Here is a 19,861-nt window from a genome sequence, read left to right as displayed (position 1 = left end):
CTGGGCTCTTATCTGGAAAAGATGAAAACTCTAATTCAGAAAGATACATGCACCCCAATGTTCACAACAACACTACTTACAATAGCCAAGACATGGAAGCAACCTAAGTGTTCACTGAGAGATGAGTGGATAAAGATGTGGTACATATATACAATGGAATACTACTCAGCCATAAAAAAGAATGAAATATTGCCATTTGTAGGAACATGGATGGATCTAGAGATTACCATGCTAAGTGAACTAAGTCAGACAGAGAAAGACAAATACTACATGATATCACTTATTTGTGGAATCTAAAAAATAATACAAATGAACTTATTTACAACTCAGAAACAGACTCATACACATAGAAAACAAACTTTTGGTTACCAAAGGGGAAAGGGGGGAGGGATAACAGATACATACCACTATATATAAAATACATAAACAACAAGGATTTACTGTATAGCACAGGGAACTATATTCAGTATCTTGTAATAACCTATAAAGGAAAAGAATCTGAACAAGAATATATACATACCTGAATCATTTTGCTATACACCTGAAACTAACACAATACTGTAAATCAACTATAGTTCAATAGAAAAAAAAAAGTTTCAGGAGAGTAAGGAGGGTGTGTGTAAAAAGGTATGCTACAGACAGAACATGGTAGTAACATTTTATAGCTTGAATTGGAATTGTATAAGTGTTTATAAGGTACAAAACTGTTTTCAGTAACTACCACCAATAAATTTTCAGAAAAAAAAAAGTTAACTTTCCAAGTGGTTTGGGCTTTTAGCTATATAAAGCATAAGGACATATATACTTAAGAATAAGCACTCAATAGCAAAAAGACTAGATGAGTTTAGAGTTTTCATAGGCATTTCTCACATTATTAAACTACATCAAGAGGCCAAAAGTAAAGTTATATATCCAAAAGGTAAAGTTTGCACTATCTTCAACTATGCTATAAAAAGTATAAGAGAAAATAAAGAAATCAAGTGTTCAGAGGAAAAAAACTCAAAGGGGACAGGAATGAGTGGGGGAAAAAAATTGGGCCTGGAATCAAAGTTGAAAAATGCTATCGTAGATCTGCTACTTTTTAGACATTTCTAAGTACCTATTCATATGCATTTTGTTTACCTAACAGGATGGTTATGAGATAAATTGTGTGTGTGTGTGTGTGTGTGTGTGTGTGTATAAAAAGATGTATGAGGGCTCCCCTGGTGGCGCAGTGGTTGAGAGTCCGCCTGCTGATGCAGGGGACACGGGTTTGTGCCCCAGTCCAGGAAGATCCCACATGCCGCGGAGCGGCTGGGCCCGTGAGCCATGGCTGCTGAGCCTGCGCGTCCAGAGCCTGTGCTCTGCAACAGGAGAGGCCACAACAGTGAGAGGCCCGCGTACCGCAAAAAAAAAAAAAAAAAAAAAAAAAAAAAAAAAAAGATGTATGAAAACACTGCATTATAAACAACTATGAAAATATAAGGTAAATACTTTAATTTATGTAAAAGGTAAAATTTGGAAGATTGTGAAGCCTGGTTATAATCTGAATAACCAACATAAACAAAATCATGGAGGCAGAAATGAGCTAGTATATTCAAGAGAAATTGAAACTATGAGTCTGGCTGTTGCGGAAGCAGTGTAACTGCTTATAGGGAAGCAGTGGTAGTATGATTGAAGAGGCAGGCTTAGGCCAGATTAGAAAGGGCATCTGGTATCTACCTGGCAGAACACAAGGCCCTGTCCTCTTCCAAGGAAGCTGTAGCCGGGAGCTCCTCCACCTCCCTATTCCCTAGCAGGCAGGGTTTGGGCACATGGCCAACGCTCAACCGGATACTCTCAACGCAATGAAGCAAAGTACTCAGGAGCTTTTACAAATTTTTATTTATGGGAGCTGTAGCAGCATCAAGTACCCTAATTAGATTCTTCTGAGGCATTAACTTGGCTTTGGTTCTTGCTTGTTTCTAGAATCTGTTCTCCTGCGTTTCTGTTAGCTCTGTGGGCTACCCTATAACCCAATAAATTCTTTTTCTGCCCATATTGGCCAGAGTCAGTTTCTCTTATTTGCAACCCAAAACCTTAACCAAATTATGCACCACCTGGTAAAACAGACAATATAATGAAAATCTATACCTACCTGGCACTTTCATACTGTTTCACAGTCATTAATGTATCCTCAATTGTTTTATTCACCAAAGTGTTCACACTGGCAATGAAAAAATTAATGGCTCCTAGAAGAGTTTCTCCATTTTTAGCCAGCAGTTTCTGTGTATCTGCATTATAGCCAAATTCTTCCTAAAACAAAAAAGTCATCTTAATTTATCCAGTTACAAATTAGTAAATGTGACTAAAGAAAACCTCAAACACATCACTATTGGGAAAATATCTGATTTAGAAATCTAGCTTTAGAAGTTTTCTCTTTCAATGTTTAAATAAATAGGAATCTAAATCACAACTAGCTACAGAATTACAGAAAAAGTCGAATAAACCAAATTGTTCAGCTCTGAGGCATAGCTAAAATCAAATAATTTTAAAAAGTGAAACTACTTTGTACTAGAAAAATTACTTTCATTTCTACATTTTGTTTCTATTATACTGTAAGCACAGCTGTTAAGAAGAAAACTATAGCAGATTATTAATCAGAGAAACTTTAACTTTCACAACCAAATTAGGTAACAATTGGCTAAAACTTTCAGACATAAAATAGATTGTAATTTTTGTGTTTTGACTGAATCTCCTTAAAGTATAAATATTAACAATACACATTTCTTTGTAAACTTAGCAACCAGTTGACTCCCAAGCTCAGATCTATCTGGACAAACAGCTGAGGAAGGATCACTCAACACCAGTTTTAGTTCATTTTCTCTGAATAAACTGAGTCTTAGCTTAGCAAACATTACACATGACTCCTTAACATATGAATGGCAAGGACTAACTCTAAATTTTGAGCAGAGAAAGCTTTCAGTCTAAGTTTGATTAGTTAACAGATTATCAGGAACACATCTGACCAAATAAAAACTTTGATCATATCTTATTGTAAGATATTCAATTTGAGAATTGTGAGTTTGTTAAAAACATTTTTAAATTCCAGCTGAAAAAAATGTAATATTAAATTAAGTAGAATTTTAGAAGATGCAAATTTAACATTAGTGCTATAGGTACAATTAAATTTCCAGGTGATAGAATATTCAATAATTAATAAATACAGAAAGTAAAATTATCTTTATTATGCTGAAAGCATTTTCCATCTAAGAGAGGTCCATGTAACTCTTTACTTGGAACTCAGTCTTCAAAATTGTAGAGCCCTTGATTTGCAAATATTGGCAGATAAGGATTACATAAGAGGACTATCAATCAATATATGTAAAAACTAAAAAGGCAGAAAAGCTGAAGAGTTTTGGCACCATTTGTACAAGATAAGTTACAATATTGAAGACTAAATAAATGTTACTGGAAATAGAATATAGGAGAAAACATTAAAAAAAAACTTAGAAAGAGTTCACACAATTGTTCTTATTTTCTTTGGTGTTCATTAAGAGGTAAAAGGCAAAATTAAAAAATCACCAAATAAGAGGAAGAAAAATATGAAATTGAGCTGGATATAAATATCATAGTTTTTCTATTCACTGTACAACAAAGTATATGTCATTGTATCATATCCCTGTAACACTGTTCATTGCTAAAAGTTCTTAACATCCACAATTCCACATTAACTTTGAAAATGCCAGAAGTCCTAATTTAGCCACAGGGAGATCTATATAACCTAGAAAGCTGTGCTTTTACTAACAACAAATAAACAAAAAAACAGAGTATTGTAAGATGAAATCACTGCAGATTGATATGTTATACAGCAGAATTTGGAATCCTATATTTACAGATGAGAAAAACAGCCCTAAATTCAAAGCAGACAGGAGGAGTAAATGGACGCTGTTCTGTTTCATGAGTGTAAATCTCGCCCATAATTCTGTGATGAAAATGTGTATAAAACTTCAGATTTTATTGCATAATTTGTAAACTTAATTGGCTAAAATAAAAAAGCTTTTTTATAGTAAGGTACAAGAGATATAGTAGTAAATGTTACAAAACAATTAGGACACTAGAAATAAATAAATATACATATGTATATGCATTATAAATACATAATTAAATATGCTTTTTTGGCAATGAAAATAAAATAAAACATGCCTCAAACTTCATTTAGTTGATAAGTTATTTTAGTATTCTCAGTTGGACAGGGGTATTTTACACATTATTTTAATAGTCAAAGGGTATACATATCAAGAACAGGGCTGTAGTTCTAATCTGTCAGTGAAGAAGAAAGGCCAACACAATTCCTTGATCTAAAAATTTACTTGCTTTATATATAGAGAATGAAGTTTCAAAACACTTGAACTTTTTTTCTCTTCAGCAGCTCCTACATTATTTACAATATTTATCAGATGTAAATGTACCAAATATAAATGACCACCATTTCCCATTCAACTTATACATTAGGACTAAATAACAGAAGCATATGATTGGACCTAAAACACCAAGTTTTAGTAATAGTTATTATTACCTAATTAATCACAAATGAGTTATTTTAAACAATAATACAAAAAAACTAGAATCACAAGAACTCATTGACAATTGATAGTAATTTGGACTGTGGAAGCTTTCCTAATCTCAATGTAGATGTTACCCTCTAAATTGAGAAAATGCAATTTAATAAGGTGCCATGGTACAACAGAACTAGGAGGAAGGCATGTGATAAAATGGTAAAAGTCTAGTTTGGAAATTCAAACAGTTTGGAAATTCAAACAGTTTGGGAATTCATATCTTGATTCTGCCACTCAATGGATTTGTGTCTCTCATGAATAACTCAAATTCTTCGGGCCTCCATTTCCTTACTAATAAAATGAAGATAATTCCCTTACAAGCTTGACAGGAAGTCTAACAAGGCAACCTGTATAAAGTTTCTGACAGATGACAGGCATTCATTAAAAGATCATTTCTTGGGCTTCCCTGGTGGCGCAGTGGTTGAGAGTCCGCCTGCCGATGCAGGGGCTGCGGGTTCGTGCCCCGGTCCGGGAAGATCCCACATGCCGTGGAGCGGCTGGGCCCGTGAGCCATGGCCGCTGAGCCTGTGTGTCCGGAGCCTGTGCTCCACAACGGGAGAGGCCACAACAGTGAGAGGCCCGCGTACAGCAAAAAAAAAAAAAAAAAAAAAAGATCATTTCCTATCTCCTTCAGGAGATTTGACTTTTTTTACTGCTGGATATTGGTTGTTTCTCTAGAAAATGAAGAAACTGGACTAATCTATAAATTCTTCCTCAACCCCCAAATGTCACAATCTCAACAACAGCTATCATAACCATCATAATTTATCTAGTGCCGCTATGTGCCAGCCCCTGCACTATGTATTTTCCAGAAATCTCAGTTAATATGGCATAAGGTGGAAGGAAGTGGACCTCAGCTCTTCACTACTGTACTCTATAAACTTTTCCTCAAAAAGAACCAACAGGCAAAGAAGGGAGTTACTGTGTTGGCGGGTGTGACTGATCCTGATTACCAAGGAGAATTTGGACTGTCCCTCCACAATGGAGGTAAGGAAGAGTAAGCCTGGAACCCAGGCGATCCCTTACTACTACCATGTCCTGTGATTAATTTCAATGGAAAACTACAACAGCCCATTTCAGGAAGGACTGCTAATGGTCTGGACCTTTCAGGAATGATGGTTTGGGTCACCTCACCAGGCAAAGAACCACCACAGATTGAAGTGCTACCTGAGAACAAATGCAGTATGGAATGGGTAATGGAAGAAGCTACAACCATGTGACCATTTGTAGAAATGAGGACTATAATTCTTATTTCTTCCTTACTTTGTTATGAATGTTTGTGTGTGTGTGTGTGTGTGTGTGTGTGTGTGTGTGTAAAGCAAGTACCTTTGTTTTCTTCCCTATCTTATCTTTCCTCCCTTATCACATAAGATATATTAACTTTATATCATGATATATAGCTATTGTTAACTTAACACCATAGTATTTAAGTTTCAGGAGATCAAGGAAAAAAGTGATCCTCACCCAAGGAAGGACTTTGCATCATCTTCTAGGGAAAGAGTTGCTGTGTCTTTGATAGTACACAGGATAGTTATATCACATTAGGTGGAAGTAAGACTTTATTGTCTTGATTTGGAGATTAAGTGTGGTTTAAAGAGATGCATATAAGTGCTGCTAAGTTGACAAAGGGTGGATTGTGATGGTTAATTTTATGTGCCCACTTGATAAGACTATGGTGTCCAGCTGTTTGGTCAAACATCAGTCTAGATGTTGCTACAAAGGTGCAGATTTTGTGATGTGATCAACATTTACGATGATAAACACTGAAGATGTGGTTTAAAGTTGGCTTTTAGGAGATTATCCTCCATAACATGATGGGCCTCATCCAATCAGCTGAAGGTCTTAAGAGCAAGAGTTTGAGGTTTCTTGGAGAAGAAGGAATTCCGTCTTAACACTGTAACACAGAAACCTTGTCCAAGTTTCCAGCCTTCTGGCCTACCCTATGGATTACAGACTTGCCAATCCCTATAATAGTGTCAGCCAATTCCTTAAAATAAATCTTTTGGGTGTGTGTGTGTGTGTGTGTATCTCCTACTGATGCTCTTTCTCTGGAAAACCTTGAATGATACAAAAATATCCTCCTTGTAAATGTTGATTCCAGATTTCAAATGCATCTCCAGTAGGTTCTAGTTTACCATTAATTTTACATTTATAAATATCAATTAGAATGTTCAATTCAATGAATTTTTAAAAATTTCTATATTATATATTTCCTTCAAATCACTTTTGTATACACATTTACTTTCAGCATTTGTTCACTAACAAATATATCAAGTATATTTTGGTGCATAAACATCATAAAAGAAGTAATATCATGTCTTCTTAGCAAAACAGGATGGTCCAGATTCTTTAAAAAACTGTGGCTTGTTGGGAGTTGCTCCTGTTGAACAACTAACTAAATGAAAATACCTGAGATAGTTTGTGCATCAACTTGGTTGGGTCACAGTGTCCAAATATTTGGTCAAACATTATTCTGATGTTTCTGTGAGGGTGTTTCCGAATGAGACTTATATTTTAATTGGTGTACTGTCAGTAAAGCAGACTGCCCTCCATAACGTGAGCGGGTGTCATGCAATCAGCTGAAGACCTTAATGGAACAACGACTGACCTCCCCTGGACAAGAAAGAATTCTGCTAGCAGACTGCCTTTGGACTTGTACTGCTACTCTTTCCTGGGTCTCCAGCCTGCCAGCCTACCCTACAGATTTTGGATGTAGCAGCCTTGCCAATCATGTGAACCAATTTCTTAAAATAAATCTCTATATAGCTATGTATCCTGTTGATTCTGTTTCTCTGGAGAATCTTGACTAACACAATAGCGTATTTCCTTTTGTCCTTAAAAATACATTATTATTCAATGACTCTTTAAGAAAATTCACATAGGATATCATCATTGGAATACTTATAGCCCGCAATTTCACTGATATTATCCAATTTTGCCATCATTGGTAAGAGTCAATACTGCTATCTCTTTGCAGTCATCTTCTGATTTGTGTAATAATTGTGAAATGTATTAATCTGGTATTGTAGTCTCTTTCCATTATGTGCAAAAATGAAAAATTCCAAAATTCTTAATTGTGTTGCATGAACATTAAAAAAAAAAACAAACAACTACATAAACAGTTTCTCCAGATTTCTTTTTGGCAATGCAAACAAACAAAAAGTATTTATCTCACTATTGTATCATTCTTCTAGGCAATGCTGTCATTCTTTAGTTTTCTTATTGTCTTAGTCATTTTTAACATGGTAGGAAAAAACTGATGAGTAATAACGAAATAATTCCTAAGATGGTGAAACAGCAAAATGTTTTAAGATATAGGAAAATAGGATCATTAAGATCCCATATCGTGTCTGATTTCCAATGGACCCATATGGTAGTTGCAAGATAACAAGTTTTATTCTATTAAAACCATAAGTAAATTTTCTCATTGGAAGACCTCCAAGAAAGAATAAAGTCATGAAATACCAATCCTTACAAAGAGTTAAAAATGCTCAAATAAAAAACTCAAAAATTCAAACTGGGTCCAATGGACTTGAATACTGAGGATTACCCTCTCAGTTCTGTTTAAAAAAAAAAGGACTTCACATCTGTAAAAGAAAGATAATAAAAGTACTACTAGCTAAGACTGAGCATTAGATGAGCTAATACACATATAAACCACTGTATCTGGTGTATAGTAAGTCCCCAATCTCTGTTAACTATTATAATTAATAGGTTCTACTGAATATAGCATCAGTGATAACATTACTGCAGCACTTCCCCAGACCCTATACTCTGGCTACCTCTCTCCATACTGTGGGGATTTTTCTCTGGGTCACAGACCATCTAAAGATTCCATTTAAAGAGACAGCAAGAGATCATGGAAAGGGACTTCCCTTGTGATCCAGTGGTTAAGAATCCGTCTTGTAATGCAGAGGACACTGGTTCAATCCCTGGTTGGGGAACTAAGATCCCACATGCCACAGGGCAACTGGGCCTGCACGCCACAACTAGAGAGCCCATGCACCACAACTACTCAGCCCACTTGCTCTGGAGCCTGCGCACCTCAACAAAGAGCCTGTGCGCTGTGTGCTGCAACTAAGACCCGACGCAGCCAAAAAATAAATACTTTAAAAAATGCTATTAATTCTTATTTAAAAAAAAAAGAGATCATGGAGAAACAAAAAGGCCTGGATATAAATTCCAATTCTATCTTTTATTTGTTTTGTGAGTTTATAAAAACTACGTAAACTCTCTTGGCCTCAACTTCCTCATCTATAAACAGGGGATAACATTTCTTGCAGCGTTAGATAAATTACATGATATAATGGTTATAAAGCACCTAGCCCATTATATTGAAATTGTGGATACTCAATAATTGCAGCTGTTATGATAACTCAGCTTCCTAAATATTAGTTTCATTCTTCTTTTTGACTGTCTAATGACTCAGTTAGAATTGAATCTCAATGTTTTTCTCAACATTGTCATCTGTAGCCAAACTTTCTTTGTCCAAGATACTAGATATTATCAAATGATTTAATGCTCTAAATTATCTAACTGTGCAAGTTAGAAGTCTGTAGGCAAGGAATTTCTGTACCTTTTGGCTCCACGTGAGGAAAAAAAAGACATAAAAGGAGTCACTTAAGATATTATTAGAAATTGTTAATAATGCTTTGCTGAATACTTATATAGATATATACAGAAAAATAATTTCATTCTAAAATTCACAATTTTACACTAATGATTTCAGTAAAAGTGTATCACAAATCCAGTCAAGCAAGCTACTCTTTGCTTAGGACATTCAGAGACTACGCAGGAGATTTTCAATAGGTGCCTGAATTTACTTTCTACCCACACCCAGCTATATACATAGCTATGATTCTTTCTAGGCTCTAGCAGGCTGAGTACTCTTTTTCCTTTCCTCTACCAAGTTCCCTTGCCCTGAAACCTCCAGATGACATCTTCTTTAGGGTACAACTGGACCACTATGTTGATAGAAGTCAGCTGGGCCTTCTTGAAAATTATATGAAATATCTTAAAGAACACCACAAGATTACAATTTTATTAAGAATTCAGCAAATCAGAAATGTAACAACTTACCTCTTAGTATACTCCTATTGCCATTTTCATCCCCCTCACCCCCCAATAGTTATTTCAAATCATCTTACATGGAGTTCTAGTGACTTCAAACTCAGGTCAGCAAATGCGTCTCCGAGTTGCCTTTGGGTATGCACCATCTGGAAAAGCTGGGTTGACAATGTCTGAGCCAGTTTTAGAATATTTTCATATTTTTTCTTGTTATCTCTTAATATATCAATCTGAGCTTCAAGTTCAAGGTCCACAGTTCTTGATCCACGGCCCAGCTTCTCAGAGATAATCTGTCGAGTGCACTAGAAGTGGAAAGATATACTTTGTTTAGGAAGAAAAAAAGAACAAAAGAAAAAAACAGTAATACAGCAATCCAAAGTGCAAATGCTGGAGCATATGGCATGCACCATTTTTGGCTTCAAACAAGCTAGCCTAACAAACGGAAAACTGTCAGCCCCCTTAGAGGTTCATCAGGACTCAGAAAGTAAATTTTTTTTTTTTTTTTTGCGGTACGCGGGCCTCTCACTGTTGCGGCCCCTCCCGTTGCGGAGCACACGCTCCACACGCCCAGGCCCAGCGGCCATGGCCCACGGGCCCAGCCGCTCCGTGGCACGTGGGATACTCCCGGACCGGGGCATGAACCCGTGTCCCCTGCATCGGCAGGCGGACTCTCAACCACTGCGCCACCAGGGAAGCCCCAGAAAGTAAATTTATCAGACATGTTTTTTAACTATTACTTATTAGAGGAAGTTTTAAGACGTATCTAGCTAGTGTATATACTGCCAGATGAGCTCTCTCACATAATCATATTTCAAGTTTTGTGCACTTTGGTAGATTACTGAAAACAACTGAGATACTTGGCATTGATTTAAGAACAATACTCGACTATTAATATAGGAATAATAAGAATACCAAAATTCTACTCTCCTATTGGTTTCAAATGTTTTTTTTCCTTCAATTTTCCCCTTAAATAGCTGTGTATATGTGTGTGAGTAGGAAGAATGAGGGGAAGAAAGGAAGGAGAAAGAAGAAAGAGGAGGTAGGGAGGGAGGGAAGCGGGGAGGAACAGAGAAAGAGAAAGAGGTAGAGATTACAGATTCCTGAATTCTTCTACTTTTGCCCAGATAAAATTAAATTATGTTATTCTACTCTATGTTATTCTATCTCTGTCCCAGAAATAATGATATAGGAATTTACAATTTTTTAAAGTACCTAACTTTAGAGCACATGAAAATAAGTTTTCTAGTAATTTTTGCTAGAAATAAAAAATTACAAGCAAATTCACTACTCAACAATACATTTTTAGAGTAACAATGTAGGTCATTAATATAATCCTTATCATTTAAATCTAAAAAAATATTCTGAAAAGCAGTAAATAAGTTTTGCAATTTTGAAAATTTGCAAATTTGTTCTTTTATCATGTCTCTCAAAGTTTTGGTCACAGAATTAGTATTTGTTGTAAAAGTTAAAATAATGAATGAAATAAAAATGAAATTCCCCTTCCATCCTTTAATTTGACTAAATAGTAGAAAAGTATTAATAGTTTGATGGGTAGTAGAGACTCTCCTTTAAACCTATATAATCACATATATAATATTCTTAAAGTAAACATGAGCCCATGCTATGCTATACATAATATCCTGAGCATTTCTTTTCTGAGAACGAATATCTTGAGACTTTTCCTTGTCAATACACATAAATTTATATTTAGCTACTCATATTTTTCTATTTTAAAATTGAAATGAATTCGCTGGCACATTCTCTCTTATCATCAACTAAGGATTTTTATGAATAAACATTTTTTATAAAGGAGTTCTTTTTTTAAAAAGCAGAGAGAGGAGGAACCAAGACGGTGGAGTAGAAGGACGTGCTCTCACTCTCTCTTGTGAGAACACCAGAATCACAACTAGCTGCTGGACAACCATTGACAGGAAGACACTGGAACTCACCAAAAAAGATACCCCACACCCAAAGATAAAGGAGAAGCCACAATGAGACGGTAGGAGGGGCGCAATCACAGTAAAATCAAACCCCATAACTAGTGGGTGGGTGACTGACAGACTAGCAAACACTTATACCACAGAAGTCCACCCACTGGAGTGAAGGTTCTGAGCCCCACATCAGGCTTCCCAACCTGGGGGTCCGGCAACGGGAGGAAGAATTCCTAGAGAATCAGACTTTGAAGGCTAGTGGGAATTGACTGCAGGACTTTGACAGGACTGGGGGAAACAGAGACTACACACTTGGAGGGCACACAAAAAGTAGTGTGCGCATTGGGAACCAGAGGAAGGAGCAGTGACCCCGGGGGAGACTGAACCAGACCTACCTGCTAGTGTTGGAGGGTCTCCTGCAGAGGTGGGGGGTGGCTCTGTTTCACCAGGGGGACAAGGACACTGGCAGCAGAAGTTCGGGGAAGTACTCCTTGGCATGAGCCCTGCCAGAGCCGGTCATTAGCCCCACCAAAGAGCCCAGGTAGGCTCCAGTGTTGGGTTGCCTCAGGCCAAACAACCAACAGGGAGGGAACCCAGCCCCACCCATCAACAGTCAACTGGATTAAAGTTTTACAGAGCTCTGCCCACCAGAGCAACAGTCAGCTCTACCCACCACCAGTCCCTCCCATCAAGCCTCTTAGATAGCCTCATATACCAGAAGTAAGAAGAACTACAATCCTGCAGCCTGTGGAACAAAAACCACATTCACAGAAAGACAGACAAGATGAAAAGGCAGAGGGCTATATACCAGATGAAGGAACAAGATAAAACCCCAGAAAAAAAACTAAATGAAGTGGAGATAGGCAACCTTCCAGAAAAAGAATTCAGAATAATGATAGTGAAGATGATCCAGGACTTCGGAAAAAGAATGGAGGCAAAGATCGAGAAGATGAAAGAAATGTTTAACAAAGACCTAGAAGAATTAAAGAACAAACAAACAGAGATGAACAATACAATAAATGAAATGAAAACTACACTAGAAGGAATCAATAGCAGAATAACTGAGGCAGAAGAATGGATAAGTGACCTGGAAGACAGAATGGTGGAATTCACTGCTGCAGAACAGAATAAAGAAAAAAGAATGAAAAGAAATGAAGACAGCCTAAGAGACCTCTGAGACAACATTAAACACAAGAACATTTGCAATATAGGTGTCCAAGAAGGAGAAGAGAGAGAGAAAGGACCAGAGAAAATATTTGAAGAGATTATAGTCAAAAACTTCCCTAACGTGGGAAAGGAAATAGCCACCCAAGTCCAGGAAGTGCAGCGAGTCCCATACAGGATAAACCCAAGGAGAAACATGCTGAGACACATAGTAATCAAATTGGCAAAAATTAAAGACAAAGAAAAATTATTGAAAGAAGCAAGGGAAAAACGAAAATAACATACAAGGGAACTCCCATAAGGTTAAGAGCTGATTTCTCAGCATAAACTCCACAAGCCAGAAGAGAGTGACATGATATACTTAAAGTGATGAAAAGAAGAACCTACAACCAAGATTACTCTACCCAGCAAGGATCTCATTCAGATTCAATGGAGAAATCAAAAGCTTTACAGACAAGCAAAAGCTAAGAGAATTCAGCACCACCAAACCAGCTCTACAAGCAATGGTAAAGGAACTTCTCTAAGTGGGAAACACAAGAGAAGGAAAGGACCTACAAAAACAAACCCAAAACAATTAAGAAAATGGTCATAGGAACATACATATTGATAATTACCTTAAACGTGAATGGATTAAATGCTCCAACCAAAAGAATGAATGGATATATTCTTCACTGAATGGATACAAAAACAAGATCCATATATACGCTGTCTACAAGAGACCCACTTCAGACCTAGGGACACATACAGACTGAAAGTAAGGAGATGGAAAAAGATATTCCATGCAAATGGAAATCAAAACAAAGCTGGAGTAGCTATATTCATATCAGATAAAATAGACTTTAAAAAAAAGTATGTTACAAGAGACAAGGAAGGACACTACATAATAATCAAGGAACCAATCCAAGAAGAAGATATAACAATTATAAATATATATGCCCCCAACACAGGAGCACCTCAATACATAAGGCAACTGCTAACAGGTATAAAGGAGGAAATTGACAGTAACACAATAATAGTGGGGGACTTTAACACCTCACTTACAACAATGGACAGATCATCCAAAATGAAAATAAATAAGGAAACAGAAGCTTTAAATGACACAACAGACCAGATAGATTTAATTGATATTTATAGGACATTCCATCCAAAAACAGCAGATTACACTTTCTTTTCAAGTGCACATGGAACATTCTCCAGGATAGATCACATCTTGGGTCACAAATCAAGCCTCAGTAAATTTAAGAAAACTGAAATCATGTCATGCATCATTTCTGACCACAACGCTATGAGATTAGAAATGAATTACAGGGAAAAAAACGTAAAAAACACAAACACATGGAGGCTAAACAATACATTATTAAATAAGCAAGAGATCACTGAAGAAATCAAAGAGGAAATCAAAAAATACCTAGAGACAAATGACAATGAAAACACGACAATCCAAAACCTACGGGATGCAGCAAAAGCAGTTCTAAGAGGGAAGTTTATAGCTATACAAGCTTATCTCAAGAAACAAGAAAAATCTCAAGTAAACAATCTAACCTTATACCTAAAGGAACTAGAGAAAGAAGAACAAACAAAACCCAAAGTTAGCAGAAGGAAAGAAATCATAAATATCTGCGCAGAAATAAATGAAATAAAAACAAAGAAAACAATAGCAAAGATGAATAAAACTAAAAGCTGGTTCTTTGAGAAGATAAACAAAATTGATAAACCATCAAGAAAAAGAGGGAGAGGATTCAAATCAATAAAATTAGAAATCAAAAAGGAGAAGTTACAACAGACACCACAGAAATACAAAGCATCCTAAGAGACTACTACAAGCAACTCTATGCCAACAAAATGGACAACCTGGAAGAAATGGACAAATTCTTGGAAAGGTATAGCCTGCCAAAGACTGAATCAGGAGGAAATAGAAAATATGAACAGACCAAACACAAGTAATGAAATTAAAACTGTGATGAAAAATCTTCCAACAAACAAAAGTCCAGGACCAGATGGCTTCACAGGTGAATTGTATCAAACATTTGGAGAAGAGCTAACACCCATCCTTCTGAAACTCTTGCAAAAAACTGCAGAGGAAGGAACACTCCCAAACTCATTCTATGAGGCCACCATCACCCTGACACCAAAATCAGACAAAGATACAAAACAGAAAGGAAAATTACAGACCAGTATCACTCATGAATATAGATGAAAAAATCCTCAACAAAATATTAGCAAACAGAATTAAACACCACATTAAAAAGATCGGACGCTGGGATTCCCTGGTGGCGCAGTGGTTGAGAGTCCACCTGCTGATGCAGGGAACACGGGTTCGTGCCCCAGTCCGGGAAGATCCCACATGCCGCGGAGCGGCTGGGCCCGTGAGCCATGGCCGCTGAGCCTGCTCGTCCGGAGCCTGTGTTCCACAATGGGAGAGGCCACAACAGTGAGAGTCCCGTGTAGGCAAAAAAAACAAACAAACATCAGACACCATGTTAAAGTGAGATTTATCCCAGGGATGCAAGGATTCTTCAATATATGCAAATCAATCAATGTGATACACTACATTAACAAATTGAAGAATAAAAACCATATGATCATCTCAATAGATGCAGAAAAAGCTGTTGACAAAATTCAGCACCCATTTATGATAAAAACTCTCCAGAAAGTGGGCATAGAGGGAACCTACCTCAACATAATAAAGGCCATATACGACAAACCCACAGCAAACATCATTCTCAATGGTGAAAAACTGAAAGCATTTCCTCTAAGATTAGGAATAAGACAAGGATGTCCACTCTCACCACTATTATTCAACATAGTTTTGGAAGTCCTAGCAACAGCAATCAGAGAAGAAAAAGAAATAAAATGAATCCAAATGGGAAAGAAGTAAAACTGTCATTGTGTGCAGACGACATTATACTATACACAGAGAACCCTAAAAATGGCACCAGAAAACTACTAGAGCTAATCAATGAATTTGGTAAAGTTGCAGGATACAAAATGCACAGAAATCTCTTGCATTCCTATACATTAATGATGAAAGATCTGAAAGAGAAATTATGGAAACACTCCCATTTGGCACTGCAACAAAAAGAATAAAATAGGAGAGGGGGAAGATGGCGGAAGAGTAAGACACGGCGATCACCTTCCTCCCCACAGATACATCAGAAATACATCTACATGTGGAACAACTCCTACAGAACACCTACAGAACGCTGGCAGAAGACCTCACACCTACCAAAAGGCAAGAAACTCCCCACGTATCTAGGTAGGGCAAAAGAAAAAAGAATAAACAGAGACAAAAGAATAGGGACAGGACCCGCACAAGTGGGAGGGAGCTGTGAAGGAGGAAAGGTTTCCACACACTAGGAGCCCCTTCGTGGGCGGAGACTGCGGGTGGCGGAGGAGGGGAAGCTTCAGAGCTGCGAAGGAGAGCGCAGCCACAGGCGTGCAGAGGGCAAGGCGGAGAGATGCCCACACAGAGGATCGGCACCGACAGGCACTCACCAGCCCGAGAGGCTTGTCTGTTCACCCGCCAGGAAGGGCGGGGCTGGGAGCTGAGGCTCGGGCTTTGGTCATATCCCAGGGAGAAGACTGGCGGCGTGAACACAGCCTGAAGGGGCTAGTGCACCACGGCTAGCCCGGAGGGAATCCGGGAAAAAGTCTGGACCTGCCGAAAAGGCAAGAGACTTTTTCTTCCCTCTTTGTTTCCTGGTGCGCAAGGAGAGGGGATTAAGAGCACTGCTTAAAGGACCTCCAGAGATGGGAGCAAGCCGTGGCTAACATTGCGGACCCCAGAGACGGGCATGAGACGCTAAGGCTGCTGCCGCCGCCACCAAGCAGCCTCTGTGCGAGCACAGGTCACTCTCAACACCTCCCTTCCAGGGAGCCTCTGCAGCCCGCCACTGCCAGGATCCCGGGATCCAGGGACAACTTCCCCGGGAGAACGCACGGCGCGCCTCAGGCTGGTGCAATGTCACGCTGGCCTCTGCCACCGCAGGCTCGCCCTGCACTCTGTGCCCCTCCCTCCCCCTGGCCTGAGTGAGCCAGAGTCCCCGAATCAGCGGCTCCTTTAATCCTGTCCTGTCTGAGCGGAGAACAGACGCCCTCCTGCGACCTACAAGCAGAGGCGGGACCAAATCCAAAGCTGAGCCCTGGGAGCTGTGAGAACAAAGAAGAGAAAGGGAAGTCTCTCCCAGCAGCCTCAGGAGCAGCAGATTAAATCTCCACAATCAATTTGATGTACCCTGCATCTGTGTAATACATGAATAGACAAGGAATCATCCCAAATTGTGGAGGTGGACTTCGAGAGCAAGATTTATTATTTTTTCCCCTTTTCCTCTTTTTGTGAGTGTGTATGTGTATGCTTCTGTGTGAGATTTTGTCTCTATAGCTTTGCTTTCACCATTTGTCCTAGGGTTTTACCCGTCCAGTTGTTTAAAAAAATTTTTCTTAATAATTATTTTTTATTTTAATAACTTTATTTTATTTCTCTTTCTTCCTTCCTTCCTTTCTTTCTTTCTTTCTTTCTCCTCCCTCCTTCCTTCCTTCCTCCCTCCCTCCCTCCCTCCCTTCCTATCTTTCTTTCTACTTTTTCTCCCTTTTATTCTGAGCTGTGTGGATGAAAGGCTCTTGGTGCTGCAACCAGGAGTCAGTGCTGTGCCTCTGAGGTGGCAGAGCCAACTTCAGGACACTGGTCCGCAAGAGACTTCCCAGCTCGACGTAATATCAAACGGCGAAAATCTCCCAGAGATCTCCATCTCAACACCAACACCCAGTTTCACTCAATGACAAGCAAGCTACAGTGCTGGACACCCTATGCCAAACAACTAGCAAGACAGGAACACAACCCCACCCAATAGCAGAGAGATTGCCTAAAATCATAATAAGTCCATAGACACCCCAAAACACACCACCAGACGTGGACCTGCCCACCAGAGAGACAAGATCCAGCCTCATCCAGCAGAACACAGGCACTAGTCCCCTCCACCAGGAAGCCTACACAACCCACTGAACTAACTTCAGCCACTGAGGACAGACACCAAAAACAAAGGGAACTACAAACCTGCAACCTGCAAAAAGGAGACCCCAAACACAGTAAGATAAGCAAAATGAGAAGAAAGAAAAACACACAGCAGATGAAGGAGCAAGATAAAAACCCACTAGACCTAACAAATGAGGAAGAAATAGGCAGTCTACCTGAAAAAGAATTCAGAACAATGATAGTAAAGATGATCCAAAATCTTGGAAATAGAATAGAGAAAATGCAAGAAACATTTAACAAGGAACTAGAAGAACTAAAGAGGAAACAAGCAACGATGAACAGCAGAAAAAATGAAATAAAAAATACTCTAGAAGGGATCAATAGCAGAATAACTGAGCCAGAATAACGGATAAGTGACCAGGAAGATAAAATAGTGGAAATAACTACTGCAGAGCAGAATAAAGACAAAAGAATGAAAAGAACTGAGGACAGTCTCAGAGACCTCTGGGACCACATTAAACGCACCAACATTCGAATTATACAGATCCCAGAAGAATAAGAGAAAAAGAATGGGACTGAGAAAATATTTGAAGAGATTATAGTTGAAAACTTCCCTAATATGGGAAAGGAAATAATCAAGTCCAGGAAGCACAGAGAGTCCCATACAGGATAAATCCAAGGAGAAACACACCAAGATACATATTAATCAAACTGTCAAAAATTAAATACAAAGAAAACATATTAAAAGCACCAAGGGAAAAACAACAAATAACACACAAGGGAATCCCCATAAGGTTAACAGCTGATCTTTCAGCAGAAACTGCAAGCCAGAAGGGACTGGCAGGAAATATTTAAAGTGATGAAGGAGAAAAACCTGCAACCAAGATTACTCTACCCAGCAAGGATCTCATTCAGATTTGATGGAGAAATTAAAAGTTTTAGAGACAAGCAAAAGCTGAAAGAGTTCAGCACCACCAAGCCAACTTTACAGCAAATGCTAAAGGATCTCCTCTAGGCAAGAAACACAAGAGAAGGAAAAGACCTACAATAACGAACCCAAAACAATTAAGAAAATGGGAATAGGAACATACATATCGATAATTACCTTAAATGTAAATGGATTAAATGCTCCCACCAAAAGACACAGACTGGCTGAATGGATACAAAAATAAGACCCATATATATGCTGTCTACAAGGGACCCACTTCAGACCTAGGGACACATACAGACTGAAAGTGAGGGGATGGAAAAAGTTATTCCATGCAAATGGAAATCATAAGAAAGCTGGAGTAGCAATTTTCGTTATCAGACAAAATAGACTTTAAAATACAGACTATTACAAGAGACAAAGTGGGACACTACATAATGATCAAGGGATCGATCCAAGAAGAAGATATAACAATTGTAAATATTTATGCACCCAACTTAGGAGCACCTCAATACATAAGGCAAATACTAACAGCCATAAAAGGAGAAATCGACAGTAACACATAAAGAGTAGGTGACGTTAACACCCCACTTTCACCAATGGACAGATCATCCAAAATGAAAATAAATAAGGAAACACAAGCTTTAAATGATACATTAAACAAGATGGAATTAACTGATATTTATAGGACATTCCAATCAAAAACAACAGAATACACATGTTCTCATGGAACATTCTCCAGGATAGATCATATTTTGTGTCTCAAATCAAGCCTTCATAAATTTAAGAAAATTGAAATTGTATCACGTATCTTTTCCGACCACAACACTATGAGACTAGATATCAATTACAGGAAAAGATCTGTAAAAAATACAAACACATGGAGGCTAAACAATACACTACTTAATAACGAAGTGATCACTGAAGAAATGAAAGAGGAAATCAAAAAATACTTAGAAACAAATGACAATGGAGACACGACGACCCAAAACCTATGGGATGCAGCAAAAGCAGTTCCAAGAGGGAAGTTTATAGCAATACAATCATAGCTTAAGAAACAGAAAACATCTCAAATAAACAACCTAACCTTGCATCTAAAGCAATTAGAGAAAGAAGAACAAAAAAACCCCAAAGTTAGCAGAAGGAAGGAAATCATGAATATCAGATCAGAAATAAATGAAAAAGAAAAGAAGGAAATGATAGCAAAGATCAATAAATCTAA

The 19,861-nt window shown here is 38.1% G+C and overlaps 1 protein-coding gene across 9 annotated transcripts in view; it reads right to left on the bottom strand.

Moving 5' to 3' along the window:
* Positions 1-19,861, bottom strand: part of ARFIP1 (ADP ribosylation factor interacting protein 1) — a 133,908-nt gene that overhangs the window by 36,248 nt on the left and 77,799 nt on the right. For all 9 annotated transcript variants that reach the window (XR_004476169.2, XM_033403433.2, XM_049709117.1 and 6 more), the window contains 2 exons: positions 9,725-9,946; positions 2,117-2,274 (listed from right to left, as the gene is read on the bottom strand). Coding sequence is in view for 8 of the 9 variants with exons in the window: in XM_033403433.2 (XP_033259324.1) it covers positions 2,117-2,274; positions 9,725-9,946 (380 nt within the window). In the remaining variant the exon portion in view is untranslated. The remainder of the gene's footprint in view (positions 1-2,116; positions 2,275-9,724; positions 9,947-19,861) is intronic.

This window comes from Orcinus orca, chromosome 4 (assembly GCF_937001465.1).
Source record: "Orcinus orca chromosome 4, mOrcOrc1.1, whole genome shotgun sequence".
NCBI lineage: Eukaryota > Metazoa > Chordata > Mammalia > Artiodactyla > Delphinidae > Orcinus > Orcinus orca.
The sequence above is the reverse complement of the archived record's forward strand: the minus strand, read 5'-3'. Positions and strand labels throughout refer to the sequence as shown.